Here is a 16,112-nt window from a genome sequence, read left to right as displayed (position 1 = left end):
GGTACTCATCACTGCATGAATGCCGATGTTATTTAACTTTATAACTCATGCGTTCAGCAGATAATATCCTAGTTTCCTTATACCTGTTTTTTCTTTATACCGATCTTGAAAGAATGGAGAAAAAGATTTCTGTGTAAAGATGGCAGCGTTGGAGGCCAGTTGTCCGTATGCACAGCTTGCTTTCTTTTATCTTTAACGCGAACACTAGAGTTGTGTAGTACACGGTCGTGCAGAGGAAGGTGTTCTGTGTGAGGCCGCTTCGTTCAGCCGCGGCGGCGGCGCTTCACCCGCTGAAGCTGTGCGCTCCTCCTCGGGTGCCTCTGGCAGCGCACCCACCGGGGAGCTGTGCTGAGCTGCTCTGTTCCACTGCTGCGCCTTCAGCACGGTCACCTATCTGTGTGCGCACGTCCCGCCTCCCTGGGTTACCTGGAACCGCCGTCTTCCCTTGACGAGGTCTCTGCAATTAAAAGGAAGAACATCGCATGTGTGCAGCCTAGAAAGCAGCAGGAGAACCTGTGTGGGAGCTTCTGAAGCGCAGGCTGGAAGAGTCACTGGGGGGGAACAGTGAAGTGGGAGGAGGTGTGAGCTCTGGGAACGCAAACTGCCAGCAGGAAAGGCAGAGGTGTGGGAAGAATTCAGAAAATAAGAATTTACTAGCGCCACAAAAAGAAGAAAAAGACAAGAGCGAACATTTTAACCTGTTAACATACTTTGTGTGAAACAGCCAGCTATCAAATACAGACATCAGCCCTAGCAGGGAAGGTTGCAGCATTGCTTATCAAACATGAGCTTCGCTCTAACTGTGGTTTTAAAGCGTACTGCTTGTGTTCCTCTCTTCCCTCTTCTATTTTGTTCTCTCTTTCATATATCTGTTTCTTCTTCAGCCTCTTTCCACTTTCTTTATCCTTTTCTTTTTCCCTCTTTTTCCTCACTTACTTGCAGTCCATTTTCAGAAGTTTTTTTGCACATAATTCTGGTATCTGCATCACAGAAATCATTCCAGTTAAGCAGCCCTCATGTTCTAGACTACTAATCTTTGTAATTTCTCTGTGTAGGAAGGGTAGCTAAGATAGGCTAGGTCTTGCTCCATGTTACTGAGTGGGGCGGTTTTGTTTGTGGAAGTGACAGTGATGGGTTTTTTAAAGTGATAAAATCTCTTTCAGTAGAACCCTGTATTGGGAAGTGAGTGGTCAAGGAAGGAATTGTTGGACTGGAACAGTCTCGTCTATGACAGCTAAGGGAAGTATACGAATAATTGCAGATGTGAAAACGAACAGTGACGGGCCATTTCTTTTCAGTTACCGAACAGAATGGTGTTCTCCGTATCTGCTCTTGAATGGCCAGGTCCTTGTTAATCGTAACGTCTAGGTAGTGTTTTGACAAGAGGTATCATCGGGAATTAGTTGGTAGTAAAGCTGAAAATTCAAATGTGGCTATTCTAAGGAGACAGAAGGAATTGTCCCCTAACAGCAAGTCTTGGAATACCCGATGGTTAGACTGATCTTTTTTCCCCCGTCGCTGGCGGGATGTCGGCATCTGCTGGGGGTGCAGGGGGGTCATAGCTCAGGAGACTGCAGTAACGGATGATGCGGCTGTGGTAAAGCTCTGTAATTGCACTTAAACCAGTGCTCACCGGATTGTTTTTCTCACATTCATAGTAGGAATTTTTGTGCAGTAACGTGTGCAAGTTAATTTCCCCTGTCATGATGAGTTAGCTACTCGAGGATTCATTTAATAACGATTAGGTCTGCAGCAATTTGAAGAACTTCCTGTAGTTACCAGGGGAGCAGTCGGTATTTTCTGTTGCTCTGATCTCTAAACCAAGTATCCTGGAGGCCAAGGTGAAGAATCTTTTCTACATAAAATCTCTTGGTAGATTTGTAAACTCTCCCGTGCGATTGTTTCGTGCTAATACCTACGGAACGGCATCCGCAGCGACTTGACTTTCCTACGTCCGCGGGGACTAAAATGGAACATCAACGAAGTTCACGGCCATAAACACGAACATAAATTTAGGCTTCTTGGAACTGTCTTGACACATTGTAACTAGGGGAAACTAGTCTTGAACTTAATTGTTGTTTCAGCTCACACCTACGCTTAGTATAAATACAGAGGTTCATCTCTTCCTCTCGCAACAGGGCTCTGAACCAGAGACTGCAGTTAGCCAAGGTCTTCTCCCAGGCTACTCGGGGAGTTGTGCTGCTGTGCTTTGAAATTGGAACGATCCGTAAAGAATAGAGGGATTTACTGACCTACCTTGGAAAAATGGAACTGCAAATCGAACGTGTTCCTACCGGAGAAATCATCCGCGTGGTTAGTCGCAATGGAGAACGCAAGACTGTAAGCCTGTTCTTTATTGTTCTTTTCTCCCTCCTCGCAGTGTTAGCTACGCGATAACCAGCTTAGTGAACTGAGACGTGCGAAAATAGGAGGCTTCTGCAAGACCGGCTGCTCATGGGAGTGACTGTAGCTGTCTTGTGAACAGCTTTCTCTCACTAGGATGAAATTAGGCGCCATGAATGGCAATATTAAGCGACTGGGAGTTTAGAAAATCATTAAAGTGTATTTGCTGTGGGAATACCTCGGCGTACCGAGGTCGGTGTGACTGGCAGTTGGTGTTTGGCCTGGCCGCATTCGTTCTCTCAGAATTCTGGAAGCACTTTCAAACTACAAAGGAAGGGAAACGGCTTTGAAAAGAGTGTTTGGATCCTCTGGTATCGATTGGTCGCGTTGTCGCTGGATTCATGCCCTGAATGTTATAGGAAGGTTCACCCATCAGAATGCAGTGGTAGAGGAACACGGTAACGGACTGTTATTAGTGCCTCGAGGAGCTGCGTATTCTGTTAACTCGTGACTTTCGTTGAGCTGGGTTCAGGGTTGGTGGGGAAGCAGGTGGGGAATCCGTGAGCCGATTATTTCTGGTTTGACGCGGTAGGTGTAGATAGTTAAGAAAGACGCAGTACTTTTCTAAGAATAATTTTTAGTTTTCGGTACTTGGAATGAATGGCCATTCGGCGTGTTTTGCTTCAGCATATTTTCTAACTGGATTTGTGCACTTGCTAATTAAAGGAGTCTAAAGAGAAAGAACTCTGTAAAAAAGTTTTTGAAATCCTCCTTATGTTTAAACGTTCATAAATGCGACTGTGAATTTATATCTCGTCGTCATAGGCACTCAAACTGTTTAATGTGCCTCAGTTCCGGCAGCAGATTGCTCTGGGCAGAGCCACCGGGTACTGAAGTACCCATCTGTGCGCGTTGCTCCCGTTTCCCAGCATTGTCCTTCTAGTGAGTAATCTGAAACTCCATCTGAAAATGAGCAAAGACATTTACTGCGTGCGTTACACAGGGCTTAGGTAGAGTTGTTTTACTTCAGAAAAACCTGAGAGCTCTGCCTTGTGGGAAGAGGAGATAGTGGCCATTCTGGTCTTCTCTGGTTTCCAGTACGTGGTCGGGGAAGGTCACTGATGCCTCGTAGCGACAGCAGGGGCCCCGGGCTGGACTGAATTGTCTTTCCCAGGGGAACTGTTCCTTTAAACCTCATCCCGGATAGCATGTGCCAGGATCCTGGGGGAGACGACAGAGAGAGCTGCTAGTTCAGCTGTCTAAAAAGTTTTAAATGCTCATTAACAGTCCATAAAACTGTAATTTGCTGCTTTGGGAACGGCAGTCTGTGTTTGTCAAGTACTGTTGGTGCTGCGGGAACGGCCCGAGACAAGCGGCTCCTGATGGACTGTGGGAGCTTCCAGGTGAGGACGCCTGAAGCTGCTGCGGGCAGGGACGTGCGGAGCTTCGCAGCTCAGCTCAGGGCGCTGCGGCCCGTTGGGGTTCAGTCGCAGGCAGAGCTGCTGGTGGGCCGCGGCCCGGCTGCCCCCGTCCTTCGCCGCGGGGCCGGGCGGGCGGGGGGTCGCTGCCCGCGCTCGCCCTGGCTGCGGGTTCCGCTCCCGAGGGGCTTCGCCCCGCGTCCTCCCGCGGAGACGCGGTTCGGGGACTCCCCCCGCAGGGGCGGCAGCGCGATCCGCGGCGCCGAGCTCTGTCCGTCCTGCGCCCGGCGGGGGCAGGCGCGCCGCAGACCCGCTCCGGTAGGGGCTTCTCCGCGGGATGCTCCCGTCCCGCACCGGGCGGCGGGGGCGAGCGGTTCCTGCCGGCGGGGCCCGGCGGCGCCCAGCGCTCCCCGCCGGCCGGGGGCCGGGAGCGGGGCCCGGAGCGGGGCCGGCGGGGCCCTTGGCCGCGGCCCGCCCCGCTGAGCCGGGGCAGGTGAGGGCGGAGGCAGGGCCGCGGCCTCGCCGCCCGCACTCCGCATGCCCGGCGCTCGGACATGCTCACTAGCGGCGCGGCGCGGGCTCCCGTGGGCAGCCGGCGCCGAGGCGCTCCCGGAACCGCCGCAGGGCCCCGGGTCCCCGGCGGGGCGCGGAGCGCAGGTGAGCGGGGCCGGGGCCGGGGCCGGGGGCAGCGGCGCGGCCGCCGCAGGGCAGGGCCGGGCCGGGCAGGGCCGGCCGCAGCCCGGGGCGGGGGTGACCGCGGCCGCCATCCGCCGCGCCGTGCCCGCCGAAAGGCGCCGGGGCTCGGCCACATGGCCGCGGGCTGCCGGGAGGCGCGGAGGGGCGCGGGGGCGGGCGGCCGCGGCTCGGCCGTTCCTTCCCGGGCACTCCGGCGTTTCCACGGGGGAAAGAAACCAGCGGTGCCCGGCCGGCGGCATCCCCTCCCGTAGCGCTGCTGGCGGGGCCGGGGCGCGGGGGGCCGGGGCGGGCGGGGGCCGGGCCCCGGAGGCGGCCGCGCACACCGACCTGCTGCGCTGCGCTTACCGGCGACGCGTCCCGCCGCGGGGAGCGCTTGGCTCTGCGCTGGGGTCGTTCTTCCCGGTGTGCCAGCGCTTGCGCGGGTGCCTAAAAGCACTTCACGAAGAAAGGTCGGTGTTTCCAGTCCTCTCTTACAGGTGGGGATGTGGTCAAACAGCGGAACTTCTCCAGCGCAGGCCACAGCTCTGCGTCCCCCTCAGGCTCAAGGGTCCCCCTCTGTTGTGCTGCTTTCTGTGCCAGTTTTTCCCTTTCCTAATATACCTGGCGTTAGTGGCTGTAGGTGACAGTGATTTATGGAAGGAATCTGACTCTGCGCCGAATGAACGTCTCATTCCAGTAACTTGAACTTTCCAAGTAAGCCGGCTTGATCTGCGTCCTCGTATTTGGGGGGATTACAGAAGAAAAATGACTCTGAGATACAATACAGAGATTATTCTGGTGTTTATTCTTTCTGTGACAGTTGCTCGAGGTGGAAGGCTTCTCCAGAAGTACTGGTAGGCGGCAGCTGCCTAGCTTTAGAAAGCGACAAAGGAGAAGATGTGCTTGGTCGGTGGGACAAGCCGTGAAAGCAGAGCCACATCTTAGAGTAACTGGGAAGAAAGGCGTTTCTCTTTCATCTCCCTTTGGAGCAATAGACAATTACCAGCTGTCAGCACCTTTTCAGAACTCTTTCAGAAACTGCCTAAGGCTTACGGAACTGATGAGTTCTTAATTTTTACGGTAGGCCCTGGTATGGCAACCACTGTCATAACACTTAGGGATTTTCAGTTTTGATGCTGGATATAATCCTGTGTTTTAGGGAGGGCCTGTGTCAATATAAATCTTCCCTTCTGCATGGCAGGGAGCAGTGGAGTGCCAGACTGTATGCGCGCTATCCTGATTTATCATGACATAGATTTTTTTTTTTTTTTTTTTACAGAAAACAAAAAAAGTCTGAATCATAGTATGCGAAGGGAGTGAGAGATCCCATGTGACTCAGGACCCAGTGTGCAATTTCTGTTCCCTTTTGCATAACTAATAGCAAAGAAGCTTGTGATGTATGATACATCTTCAGAATTTATAATATTTGTAAGAGGAATTATACAGGTCCTGACAAAATTATTCAAGCCAGGTAGAAGACTTTTCTTCTTTTTTCTTTTTTCTTTTTTTTTTTTTTAAATTTGCTCTAAGCCCACTGGAGGAAGGACAGTAAAAACCTGGGGGCCAAGAAAGCTTAATAACAGACTAAATACAGTGTTTTTTTCCATGAATAAGCTCAAACGCTGCGGATGCCTTTATGCAAAGGTGAGGTAGTATCAGCCTTGTTCCAGCAGTATTCAGACATGGGGGGTTTTCCTGTTGTTCGTAGCGTCGTGTTGCTCAGAGGACTTGGCCCTCTCGTGTTGGGAACTGCCGCTTTCTAGGAGCTGTGCAAATGCCTTTGCGCCTGTCAGGACGGACAGTCCGCAGCAAGTGCGGGAGCGGCCACGGCACAGCTGGCCGCAGGTGCCGTCACAGTCAGGTATCGCAGCGATGGCTCCCGCGCGTCGCGGGCCGCTGCCGCCCCCCCAGCCCAGCGCTCTCACCTGCTGCTTCTCAGTAGCTCCAGCACGCAAAATGTTGGGGATCGCTGGGCGAGAGCGCTTTGCCTCCCAGTTTGAAGGAGTAACGGGGGAGGACTGTTCACAGGGTGCTTTCGAGTAACCGATGCCTTCTGTAGGACAGACTTACATGTGGGAAAATGCAATGTGTTACTGGTGCTGCAGGAAAGGAGGTGGGGAGAACTTAAATACGGTGGGTTTTCCTAAGGATGGTGTGTCCTTCTGCCCCTTGTAAGCGATGCAAATGTAACCAAATCACTTCTCCTTTCGTGCAGGCTAAAGCACCGTTTCGAAAGGTGTGTTTCTATGTTTCTGAAACGTCGCTGTGGGAAAAACCGTTTGTGTTGTGCTTCGGCTTACCTGTATCAATGACGGCCAAAGAACTGATCCAAATTAAAACTGAGTAGGCCAAGCAAATCGGTAATTTGTCTGGAGCAGTTTCCCAGCTCAGCTCGCTGCGTGAGCCCGTGAACGTCTCCACCTGCGCAAAGAATACGATGGGGCAGGCGGAGATGGCCGGGATGGGGCGGGGGCTGCTCCGGTGGCAGCAGCCGGGCTTTGCACTGGGGTGAAGCGATGGCAATTGCAGCCCGTGCTTGTCCTCCGTCAGGGACCTTACTGCGTTGTGTGCTGCTTTACTGCTTTATAACCAACTCGTGAGTGATGTGGTTGGCTTTGACGAGGATTACTATCCCCGCCTTCGACAGAAACCATACATCTAGCCTTCTGTTGTCTTTTCTAGTGGATGAGGTTTGCATGGGTTGTCTTTCTCCGAGATTGTCACACGGTTATTTTTCTGCCCGGAGGGAGCCACTTTTACTGTGCCTCTGTCTGGACTGAATGATCTCTCTGCTGGAAAATATCCTTTTGTGCCCTCCTCTGCATACTTGACTCCTTGTTGATGCATCAGTGGGGTAGGCGGCCAGCTCTTCCCAGCAAGCATTAATAAAGATGTAGCAAGTGGTATAAGTAAATGTGAAAAGCTAACAAAGTTTGTTATGACAGGAGGTTCTGAGTGGACAAATCCCACGTAATTTGTTGCAACTCAGTCATGTTCTGTGGGGGTGGAAGGTCTGGTATTCTTTAAAGCCCTGCCCTGCATTATTTAAATACTCCTCAATACATGAAGGAGCAGCAGGGCCAGTACCTTTTCTGTTTAATATATATATTCAGTGCAGTCTGTCCGGTATTAAATTCCTGTACTGGAAGGCAATAAAGGTTAGTATTTAGAACTGCTGTGGCATGCGTGCATGGATAGCTCTCCCTGGCAGCTTTTTTTCTGTAGGAAGGCGCTGGTCACGCGTGAATGACCGGCGAGCTGCTCTTCGCGGGGACACTTGCAGCCCTTTAACCGGCACGTTGACCTTGGTCCGGCCTGGCCACCGCCCTTCCTGTAATTCAGTTCAGCAGCTGATAATAAATGGACATGGGTTTTTAGCATTTGGCAGTACCTCCGGAGCGCTGCAGCGTTTGCCTCCTAGGCAGTAGGGCCCTGGAGCTGGGCGATACGGCCGCCTGCAGTCATCGGAAAGTGTTGTGACCGAATGGGCAGTGTAATTGTTGGTGGCAAAGAGTGTTAGGCCAAAACGTGTTCTCATTTCTGCCAGGAAATGCATAGTCTATGAATGACAAAAAAATCCTCCCTCCACGCTGTCCCAAAAAGAATTTTTTTTTTCCTCCTTCTCCATAAAAGAGCTTTCTGAAATCACTGCTAGGCAAAAAGATGGCACATGGACAAAAAGACAATTACGATGGCATTCAGCCTGCTGTTTGGATGCAGAGTGGACCTCGTAAGCTGTAGTTGCTTTAAAAGGATGTGCCTGTCAATTATGATTTCAGTAATTGCTTTTGGAGGCACTTTTCTGGCAAAAGTTTACCGTGGATGTTTCAGTCTCTTTCCCTGTAGTGTTCTCATACCTGAGCAGAGATTTCGCCCTTACAAAAGGCAGTACAGCTCTTTGAGACAGCGTGCGCTCGCAGCCGGAGAGCAGCCTCCGTAGGGGTCTGAAGCCTGCAGGGGAACCTTTGTGTCTCGGCAGCTGAGGCTGCGTTTCGTTCGTTCGAGTGATCGGTGGGGCCGTATGCCAGCTGCCGGTGCCAGGTGGACTTGGCCATTGCACTAATGAAGAGGAGGATTATCGAAGGAGCTGTAATTCAACTAGGGACCAGGGTTTGTCGGAGGATTGCGGTGAGCTTACGGTTGCATTTTTTTCTTCATTACCATACACTCAATATTTTGCGATTGTCTTTATGTCTGTTTTCGTTACCGCCTGCTGCCTGGTCTAGATGGGAAATTCCTGTCCAGGAAAGAATCGGCTTCACTTCAGTGTTACAACGACAAACTGAGAACAGCAAAGAGGGTCAACCCAGCTCTCTGGCCCCGCTTATTGTTCATGGCCGAAGGGTCCAGTTAAGTCGATGTTCAGGCGTATAATAAGGAGATAGTGATCTGATTAGCTTTCTAGAAAATTAAATTCCACTGAAACAGTGTAACTGGAACCGTAGAAGTAGGAGGAAAACTATTTTCCGTTCTGAAGTATGTCTTTGTGTAGTGTTGGGAGTTGGGCTTTTGAAACTTGCTAACAGTAACTAATAACGTCTACATTATGCAGTCCGCACTGAGTCATTGTTTGCTCAGGGAAATGACTTTCAACAGCCAGACTTGTTTGCTAACTTTAATAACTAAAATATGCAGTTCCACGCATTATAAGGCAGCACACTATAATCAGCATTTTTTCAAAACAAAAATTGATACGTATTTGCAACACCACGCTGCTGCATTAGAAGTAGTATTTCTGCGGTTCAGGTTTGGGTCTGCAGCAAAGGCAATGGCGCAGTTTTCAGAAGGGGAAAGATCATTGCACAAAATTAGTGTTGGTTTTTTCTAGAGTTTTATTGAACTTTCCAAATTAGAGACCAGAAAGCCTTGTTCTCTGTCCACACATCTTGTTGTTTTAAATAACAGGTTGTCTTACGCTCTTAGGATTTTGGAGTCTGTTCAGAATTGCCTCTTCTGCATCTTGGGAGGGAAGCCACACCTTTGCACCAGGAAGCCAGGAATTCTCCTTCTGACAGAACTGGAACTTAGGTAGCAAACCAGATGTTTCTTTTGCCTTATTTTAAGCAAGCACTTAAAATATTTTTTTATTTTGTGCTATTTTGCGTTAGCACATTATTTTCTCACCAATATTACAGGCAGCTTTCCTACCCACCCATTACAGCTATCAAGACTATAATAACAAGCAGGGTTTGTGTACCCGATTGGTTTTTGGTGTACGGAACAAATGATGCCAGGTGCACGCAATGCAATCTAACGGGTTCTCCATCGGTTTCTTCATGCGGGAATGAAGTGGGGGCAGCTAAGCGTGCCTGACTCCCGTGGGAAGGGTGTTTGGACCGTTAAAATGTAACTTTTGAAGATATTTCAGATCTCCCTTTTGAATTTATGCATTTCTGAATTTTGTGGTCAGTTCTCTTTGCTTTTCCTTCAGAGCTACTAAGTACCATGTAATTAGAAAAATATTGCAACTTGGAAGAGAAGATTCAGAGCAATATGTTTACTGGAAAAGCATAGCAGTGTATAATGAAGAACTGCTTTTGTATCTGTTGCACCTTTCCAAAAACAACAAACAACAAAAAGTACCTATCACATTTCTCAAGTAAACCAAACACTGCATTTTGAGTAGTGTATTCAAATGTATATTTTTGATTTCTCCTAAAGTCACAAGCTTTTTTGGCCACAATGTTGTTTGAAAATAGAAAGGAAAACTTAAGGTCTCATTTGAAAATGAGGGCAAATATAAAATATGTGACTTCCCAGATCCCCATTTTATTTGTGCATGGATTTGTTGGTCTTAAAGTTGGAGGAGGGGATCAAAAGCAAATTCTGCAGAGAAGTACGGAGTGCGTTTTTGCGTGCCTGATGATAGCACTCTGCAGGAATGCAGGTGATTTTTAACTTTAATCTTGCTGACCTTCTGTCCGGAAAGCTGGTGGATAGGGACTGGGAACAGCAGCTTACGGAGCCATTAGCAAAGCTGGAACATCTATATTTGTTTAAACAAGCGTAGTGGGGATTTGCATCACCCCTAAACCTTAGGAAAGCGTTGCTCTGAAACTCTGATTTTTACCATCTCAGAATTTCTCATGTTTTACTTTTGTACCTCCATTAACACAAGTAACTGTGCAGTGCTATGAGAGTCCTAGCAGGATTTGGAGTCACTGAGAGAGCCAGCACGTTTCCGTGGCCATAAAATCGTGCTGCTGTGACTGCAGGGTGTCTGGGTGGAAGCTGGCTTGTTTCTGGTCAGCTGGGGTCAAAGTACGGATGCGCTTGGATAGGGAACTTACATATCCATAACCTTAGGGGGATCTGAATATTTTGCGCAAAGTATTTGTCCAAAAGAAAAGTAGAGGCCAAAAACGTGTGGGAGGCTGGAAAGGGCTGGGAAGCCAGAAGGAAAAGTAGGGACCGAAAAGGAGCGGGAGGCCAAAATGGTGTGGGAGGTCAGCAAGGAAAGTAGAGGCCAAGAAGAAGGGGCGGCTGGAAACGTTTGGGAGGATAAAAAGGTACGGGAGGCAGAAAAGGTTGGGAGGCCAAAATAAGCCTGTATCATAGATCCAGCCAACCTTATTTTGCTCTCCTTTTTCATCTCTGCGTCCTCCTGAAGTAGTGGATCCACGGATAATTAGCAGAGCTGAAGAAAATTAGAGCTCGGCCTTATGAAATAACTTAAGGACAAATCCCTATTATTTTGGCTCTCTTCTTTTTTCAGTTGGTGCTTAGTTTTAGCACTTACAATTTTGGTTTCCAGCAGAAAGCATTTCGTTAAACTGTTTGAAATCTCGGTTGTTACAGAAGTACAGATGAGCAGTAGCGCTGCCTGTCAGTTAGATGTTGTCCTTTAAGATGACCAAAAAGATGTCTCCTCAATCCCCAGAAGAAACAGTGCTGCCACGGCTGCTTATGCAGGGACTGGAGAAAGCTAGGAGCAATTTGGGATAACAGGAGGGATAGTTTGTGCGCTTTTATGAGGTATGTCTAAAACAGGTGTGTTAAGAGTCCCTAGAACATTTAAGAAAAACCTGTGACGACGTAATGATGCGAGCACAGTATCTTTTCTTTTTGCCTGATAGAATTAAAGAATACATGGGTTGGTGGTTATGGGCCATTTATATATTTGGGTAAAGCTTTCAGGCGTTATTTGTCTCAAGTATAAACTAAGCTGATTTGAGATAATTGTGTCCTGATACAAGGGAGAAGTATAAAGGAAAAAAGAGTCAAAGATGAGCAGCTCTGCCTGGAGGCTAGCGCCGACAGTGACCGCCTTGCAGCCTCCCTCTGCGGGGGGGTGAGAGCCACCGGAGCGGGGTGCCTGGTGCGGGGAGCCCGGCAGGTCGGGAGCGAGGGCTTCTGTGCTGCTCTGCCGGCTGGGGCAGGAGGGCACCCTGCGAAGAGGAAATGTTGCAAGAGATGTAAAGTGCTGTATGCAAAAAACTCGCTGAGCGAAGGTGGGTGTTTGATCTCTGTCTTTAAACTGAAACCTGATGGGTTGCCGAGCGTCTGTTTCTGCTCCGATGAGTCCGGGTCTAGGTGGGGACAGAGGGCAGCTCCTTCCAGCCTTGAGCCTGGAATATATTCACCTGGCAGCTGCTGCTATCCCAACCACTTTCTGAGCTCAGCTTGCAATGGGAGGAAAATTCCTCAGAGTGGCTCCGTGTAGGATGAGAATGTGAACTATGTCCAGGCTGAAGTCCATGGAACTCAAAAGCTGCGCTCATGTAGCCGTTTCCTTTTTTTCTAGAGGCTTCACTTAAGTTGGCTATTTGTCATTGAATGCATTTTTGCCTGAAATGCTGATTGTCTGCCATCAGAAATAGGGAGCCTCTGTGAAAGGCTCATGTTGCCACCTGAGTGAAAGAAAATCAGTGTTACCGCAGGTTGAGTGCACGTGTCCAGAACAAAAATCTTTTCCGAGCATTGTACAAGCAAGCTATTACTTTCCAAGGAGAAGTTTTGTTGTGACAAATCTTGCTTTTTATTTTGGATAGGCTGGAAAGATAAATTCTGGTATAAAGATCTAAAAGTAGCTGTCAGCTTGGTACCTGGCCTTCTGTCCTGAGCAGTGAATTTCTCTGGTTAATCTCTCTAGCACTGTGCTGAACTCTTGAAAGTGCTTTTCAGGCTGTACTTTCACTGGCCCCAAACCAAATTATCTTAGCTGCAAACCATTTATCTGAACTGATGGTTAGTCAGCAGAAGGGTGACAGAGTGCTTATTAGAGTAGAAAAATCAATCAGTGTTTAGTGTGGGCTGGGTTGAGATTTGCAGGTTGATAGGGAACGGGAGGGTTCATTTGGGTCAGTAACTGGCACGGCGACGAGTGTGCGAAGCGAGCGGGCGAGTCCAGCATCATCAGCCGCCCGTCCCACGGCACCTGCCAGTAACTGCTCGCACTCCTGCGGAACAGCAGACCGGTGTGTTGGCTAGGATGCTTCTGCTGGCGAGTTTGGTGTGACATAGGTAGCCACGTGCGTCAAGTCAGGTAGTTTATATGGTTGGTTTCCTGATTGTGGAACGCTGCAGCTGACGGTCCTGTAGCCTCTGGTGTCATTCTTGGCCTTGTCCTGGAGGCTGCTAGTGGTGATGATATACGTGCGTTGCTTCTCAAGGTTTTAAACATTTGGAGGCGTGTGTATGTGTAAAGGCCCAGGGACGAAGCGAGCAGCCAGAGCCTCAGAGCTTCACCCGTGTCACTCGGTGAAATGCCCTTCCTTCACTTGCCTGCCAGCGGGATGTATTCCCCCCGCTATCCAGGGTAAGCTTATACTGACATGAAGTTTTATTTAAATTGGTTTTGCTGTAGTTTTCCGCTCCCTGCCTCGTTCCTGCACTAGCATCCATTTGACCCTTTGGTGAATCAATTGAAACAAAGTTTGGAGAACAATGATGAAGAAGAAAAAAGAAAAAAAAAAGTTTTCTGTTTGTTTAGTTCCCTGAACCGTTTCACCCCAGAGCTGAACAGATATCGGTCCCAGTACAGAGAGGGAGAGGGCCAGGACAAACACAGCTGGGGACAGGGGACGGACCGCAACAGCAGTGCCGGCCGTGGGTGAGCTTACAGCAGCCTGGGGCTGCGCTCTGCCCCCTCGGAGGACACTTTCCGTGCTCTTCACCTTGGAGAAGCGTCTGTAACGTAACGCTGGGGGAATGATGGCTTGTGTAGCCGTTCTCTTCTTACGCTACTGTTTTTTTCATTCCTTGAAGGCAGTGGTAGTGAGGAGAAGTTTGAGTTTGCTAGAAGGTTCTGCAGTCGCACTGGGGGACTTGTGTGCCCTGGTGTGTGGGCCGATTGGCACTAAAACCTCCCAGCCTGTTGATATGGAGCTAGGCCAGCTGTTTGGGACATAAATGGTAATTAGCTGTCTTCTAAATGTTGGCTTTATTAAGATTTACAAATAGAAAACACTATCTCCACTCCACTTCATGTAATGGGGATTCCCCAGCTGTAACACTTAGGATAGCTGCTCAGCAGTGCAGCGACCGTCTGCCCGCGGGCGCCTGCGTCGCTCGGCCCATTCGCCCGGGACCAGGTCAGAGCAGAGCCGCGCCGATCAGCGCTGCCGCAGCCAGCCAGGGTGAGCGCGCTTCGACGCCGGGTCGGGAGAAGCCGGTGCCTGCTCTGCCTCTGCCGAAGGAGCGCGCCGAGTGGCCGGGGTTCGGGGCAGGGAGCGCGGCCCCGGGCAGCGGGGTCCCGCGGGGCGCGGGTGCCCGGTGCGTGTGGCCCTCTCTGGAGCAGGCAGGCCTCTGCCGCTTCCTGGGGCAGCGCCCTTTGCGGAGGGAGGCTGGGAGAGCCGGCGCAGTGGGGGGACGCCCTGCCCAGCTGGGGACGCAGGGATGCCCGCTCTTGCACGGCTCTTCAACAGGTCTGAAGGTTCAAAGGGCCCCGTGGGACTCCGTAGCAAGGTGTACGTGTGGGGTGGTAGGACGAGGTTACCGCGTTGTGGTATCCGAGCGTGACGTTGTGATCGGCGCAGGCATAAAGGGTAATAAGGGAGAAGGAATTCATCCTGCTGCCAAAACCTTTCGTGCGAGAGGTTGGATCTGGACGTGCGCCCTTTCTGGGCAGGCATGCAGGTTCCTGCAATGCATAGCTGCTGTTGCTGTCACCACCAGGAGTGGCACCCAAGTAAACAAAATTTGGGAACGCCATCCTGCAACAGAAGCTTGCAGAGGCTATTTCTAGATGGAATGGAAGCCCCATGTGACTGAATGGACTGTAGCCTCTTTGTGAGGGTAGAAGGCAACCAAAAGTGGTTTGAACTGGAATTCTTTAGAGTATTGTTGCTAACGCAGTAGTGGGCAGCTGGATGGAACTATTTTGGAGCTTTACTCCTTTTTGATACCATACTAGCACTCTTGTTAAAGAGGCTTCATAACAAGCTCAAAAAGCTTGGCAATTTCTAGTGCAAGCCCATATTTTTAGATGCTCTATTGCTCCCCACCCCCGAAGAGAGATATTCTGGCAAAAGGCAGTGAAAGAACAACTTTAAAATGTGTATACTAAACACAAAGGTTATCATGCAGCAGGCAAGCTGGAGCAGCAGAGGCAGTAACGGGTTAGCACTTGGATTAGTGAATTTTGGAACAGTGGGGTTCAGCTTTGCAGGGAAGGGTCGTACCTGCACGTAGCTACTCCTGTGACCCATCAGCTGTTCCAGGAATTCTCCAGAACGTGGAATTTGTCAGCTCACCAGACAAGTGTGTGCTGCCTATCACAGACACCAGGAATCCTGAGAATGTGAAGGATTCCCAAACTCCAGTTCTCCCTCCTCCTCGAGGGGCTGGTGGAAGTGGGAAGGGAGGTCAGGCTTGAAATACAAAGTCAAAGAAGAGGGATCTGTGAATATGCAGCAGATAACGCCCATCGCTCGCTCGCTGTACTTTGCCACTCCCCCCCATTGTGGAAAGTATGATTAAAGTCAGCCGCTCCGCCCTGTCTGAACCATACATACATGCACAAATGCCAGATTCTCTTCATTCCAGGCTGCTGACTTCAAGAAGGACTTGCTCTGACAAGCTGGAAATGAGGGCTGGCAGCTTTGTCTGCAACTCAAAGGCTTTATCTCCCTTAGACGCTCTCCCTAACGTTGCCCACAAATACTGTTCTGCTGGTAGGAGCTGCTGTACACACAGGACGCCATCGGGCACTTTAATAAAGCCTCACGTTGTGTAACCCTCCTTAGACCAGGCAAGGAAGACTTCATAGAGCAACTGGCATCGGGCCCAGAGGAGAGCTTGCTCTCCTTGCGCTTCAGCCTCGTTATTTGGGAGCGGTAGGGAGAGTCAGCTCAGCCTGCCGATTCATTGTCCTCCTACCGAGAGCCGGTGTTCTTTCCTCCACAAACTTTCTGCTGTCCAGCCTTCGTCTCCCGCTTTGACTGTTCCCATCAGCTGGTGCTGCGTTCATCTCCAGCTTCCACGGCGTGTTCCTGTGGTTCATCACCTTGGCCCCTCTCTTTCCTCTCTGAACTGACTCCCACCTGGCTGTCCCGTCCCGTCTTCCCCACTTCACCATGGCAAGCACAACTTGTGTGACTTCTAGGATCGTTCTGGCTCCACCAGCAGCTTCTGTTTCCCTGATCTTGCCTCCTAGCGTTATTGCTTCGCTGCTGCTCCTGCTCAGCGAAGGATGCCGGCTGCGTCCACCTCTTAGGGATTTTTGCATGCGCTTTT

At 50.3% G+C, this 16,112-nt stretch overlaps 1 protein-coding gene across 8 annotated transcripts in view; it reads left to right on the top strand.

The window, feature by feature from the left end:
• LOC309598126 (unconventional myosin-Ic) overlaps positions 1-16,112 on the top strand; it is an 80,977-nt gene that overhangs the window by 21,833 nt on the left and 43,032 nt on the right. Inside the window, exon 2 of one of the 8 annotated variants that reach the window (XM_082328310.1) lies at positions 2,139-2,340. The exons of 6 other annotated variants lie outside the window; for them this stretch is intronic. In XM_082328310.1, the coding sequence (XP_082184436.1) occupies positions 2,266-2,340 (75 nt within the window). In that variant the 5' untranslated portion in view covers positions 2,139-2,265. Of the gene's footprint in view, positions 1-2,138; positions 2,341-4,293; positions 4,419-16,112 lie in introns of those variants that run through there. One more of the 8 variants, XM_082328309.1, reaches the window with a different exon arrangement.

The sequence above is a fragment of the Platalea leucorodia genome, assembly GCF_965183815.1.
Source record: "Platalea leucorodia genome assembly, chromosome: 16".
NCBI classification, from domain to species: Eukaryota; Metazoa; Chordata; class Aves; order Pelecaniformes; family Threskiornithidae; genus Platalea; species Platalea leucorodia.
The sequence above is the reverse complement of the archived record's forward strand: the minus strand, read 5'-3'. Positions and strand labels throughout refer to the sequence as shown.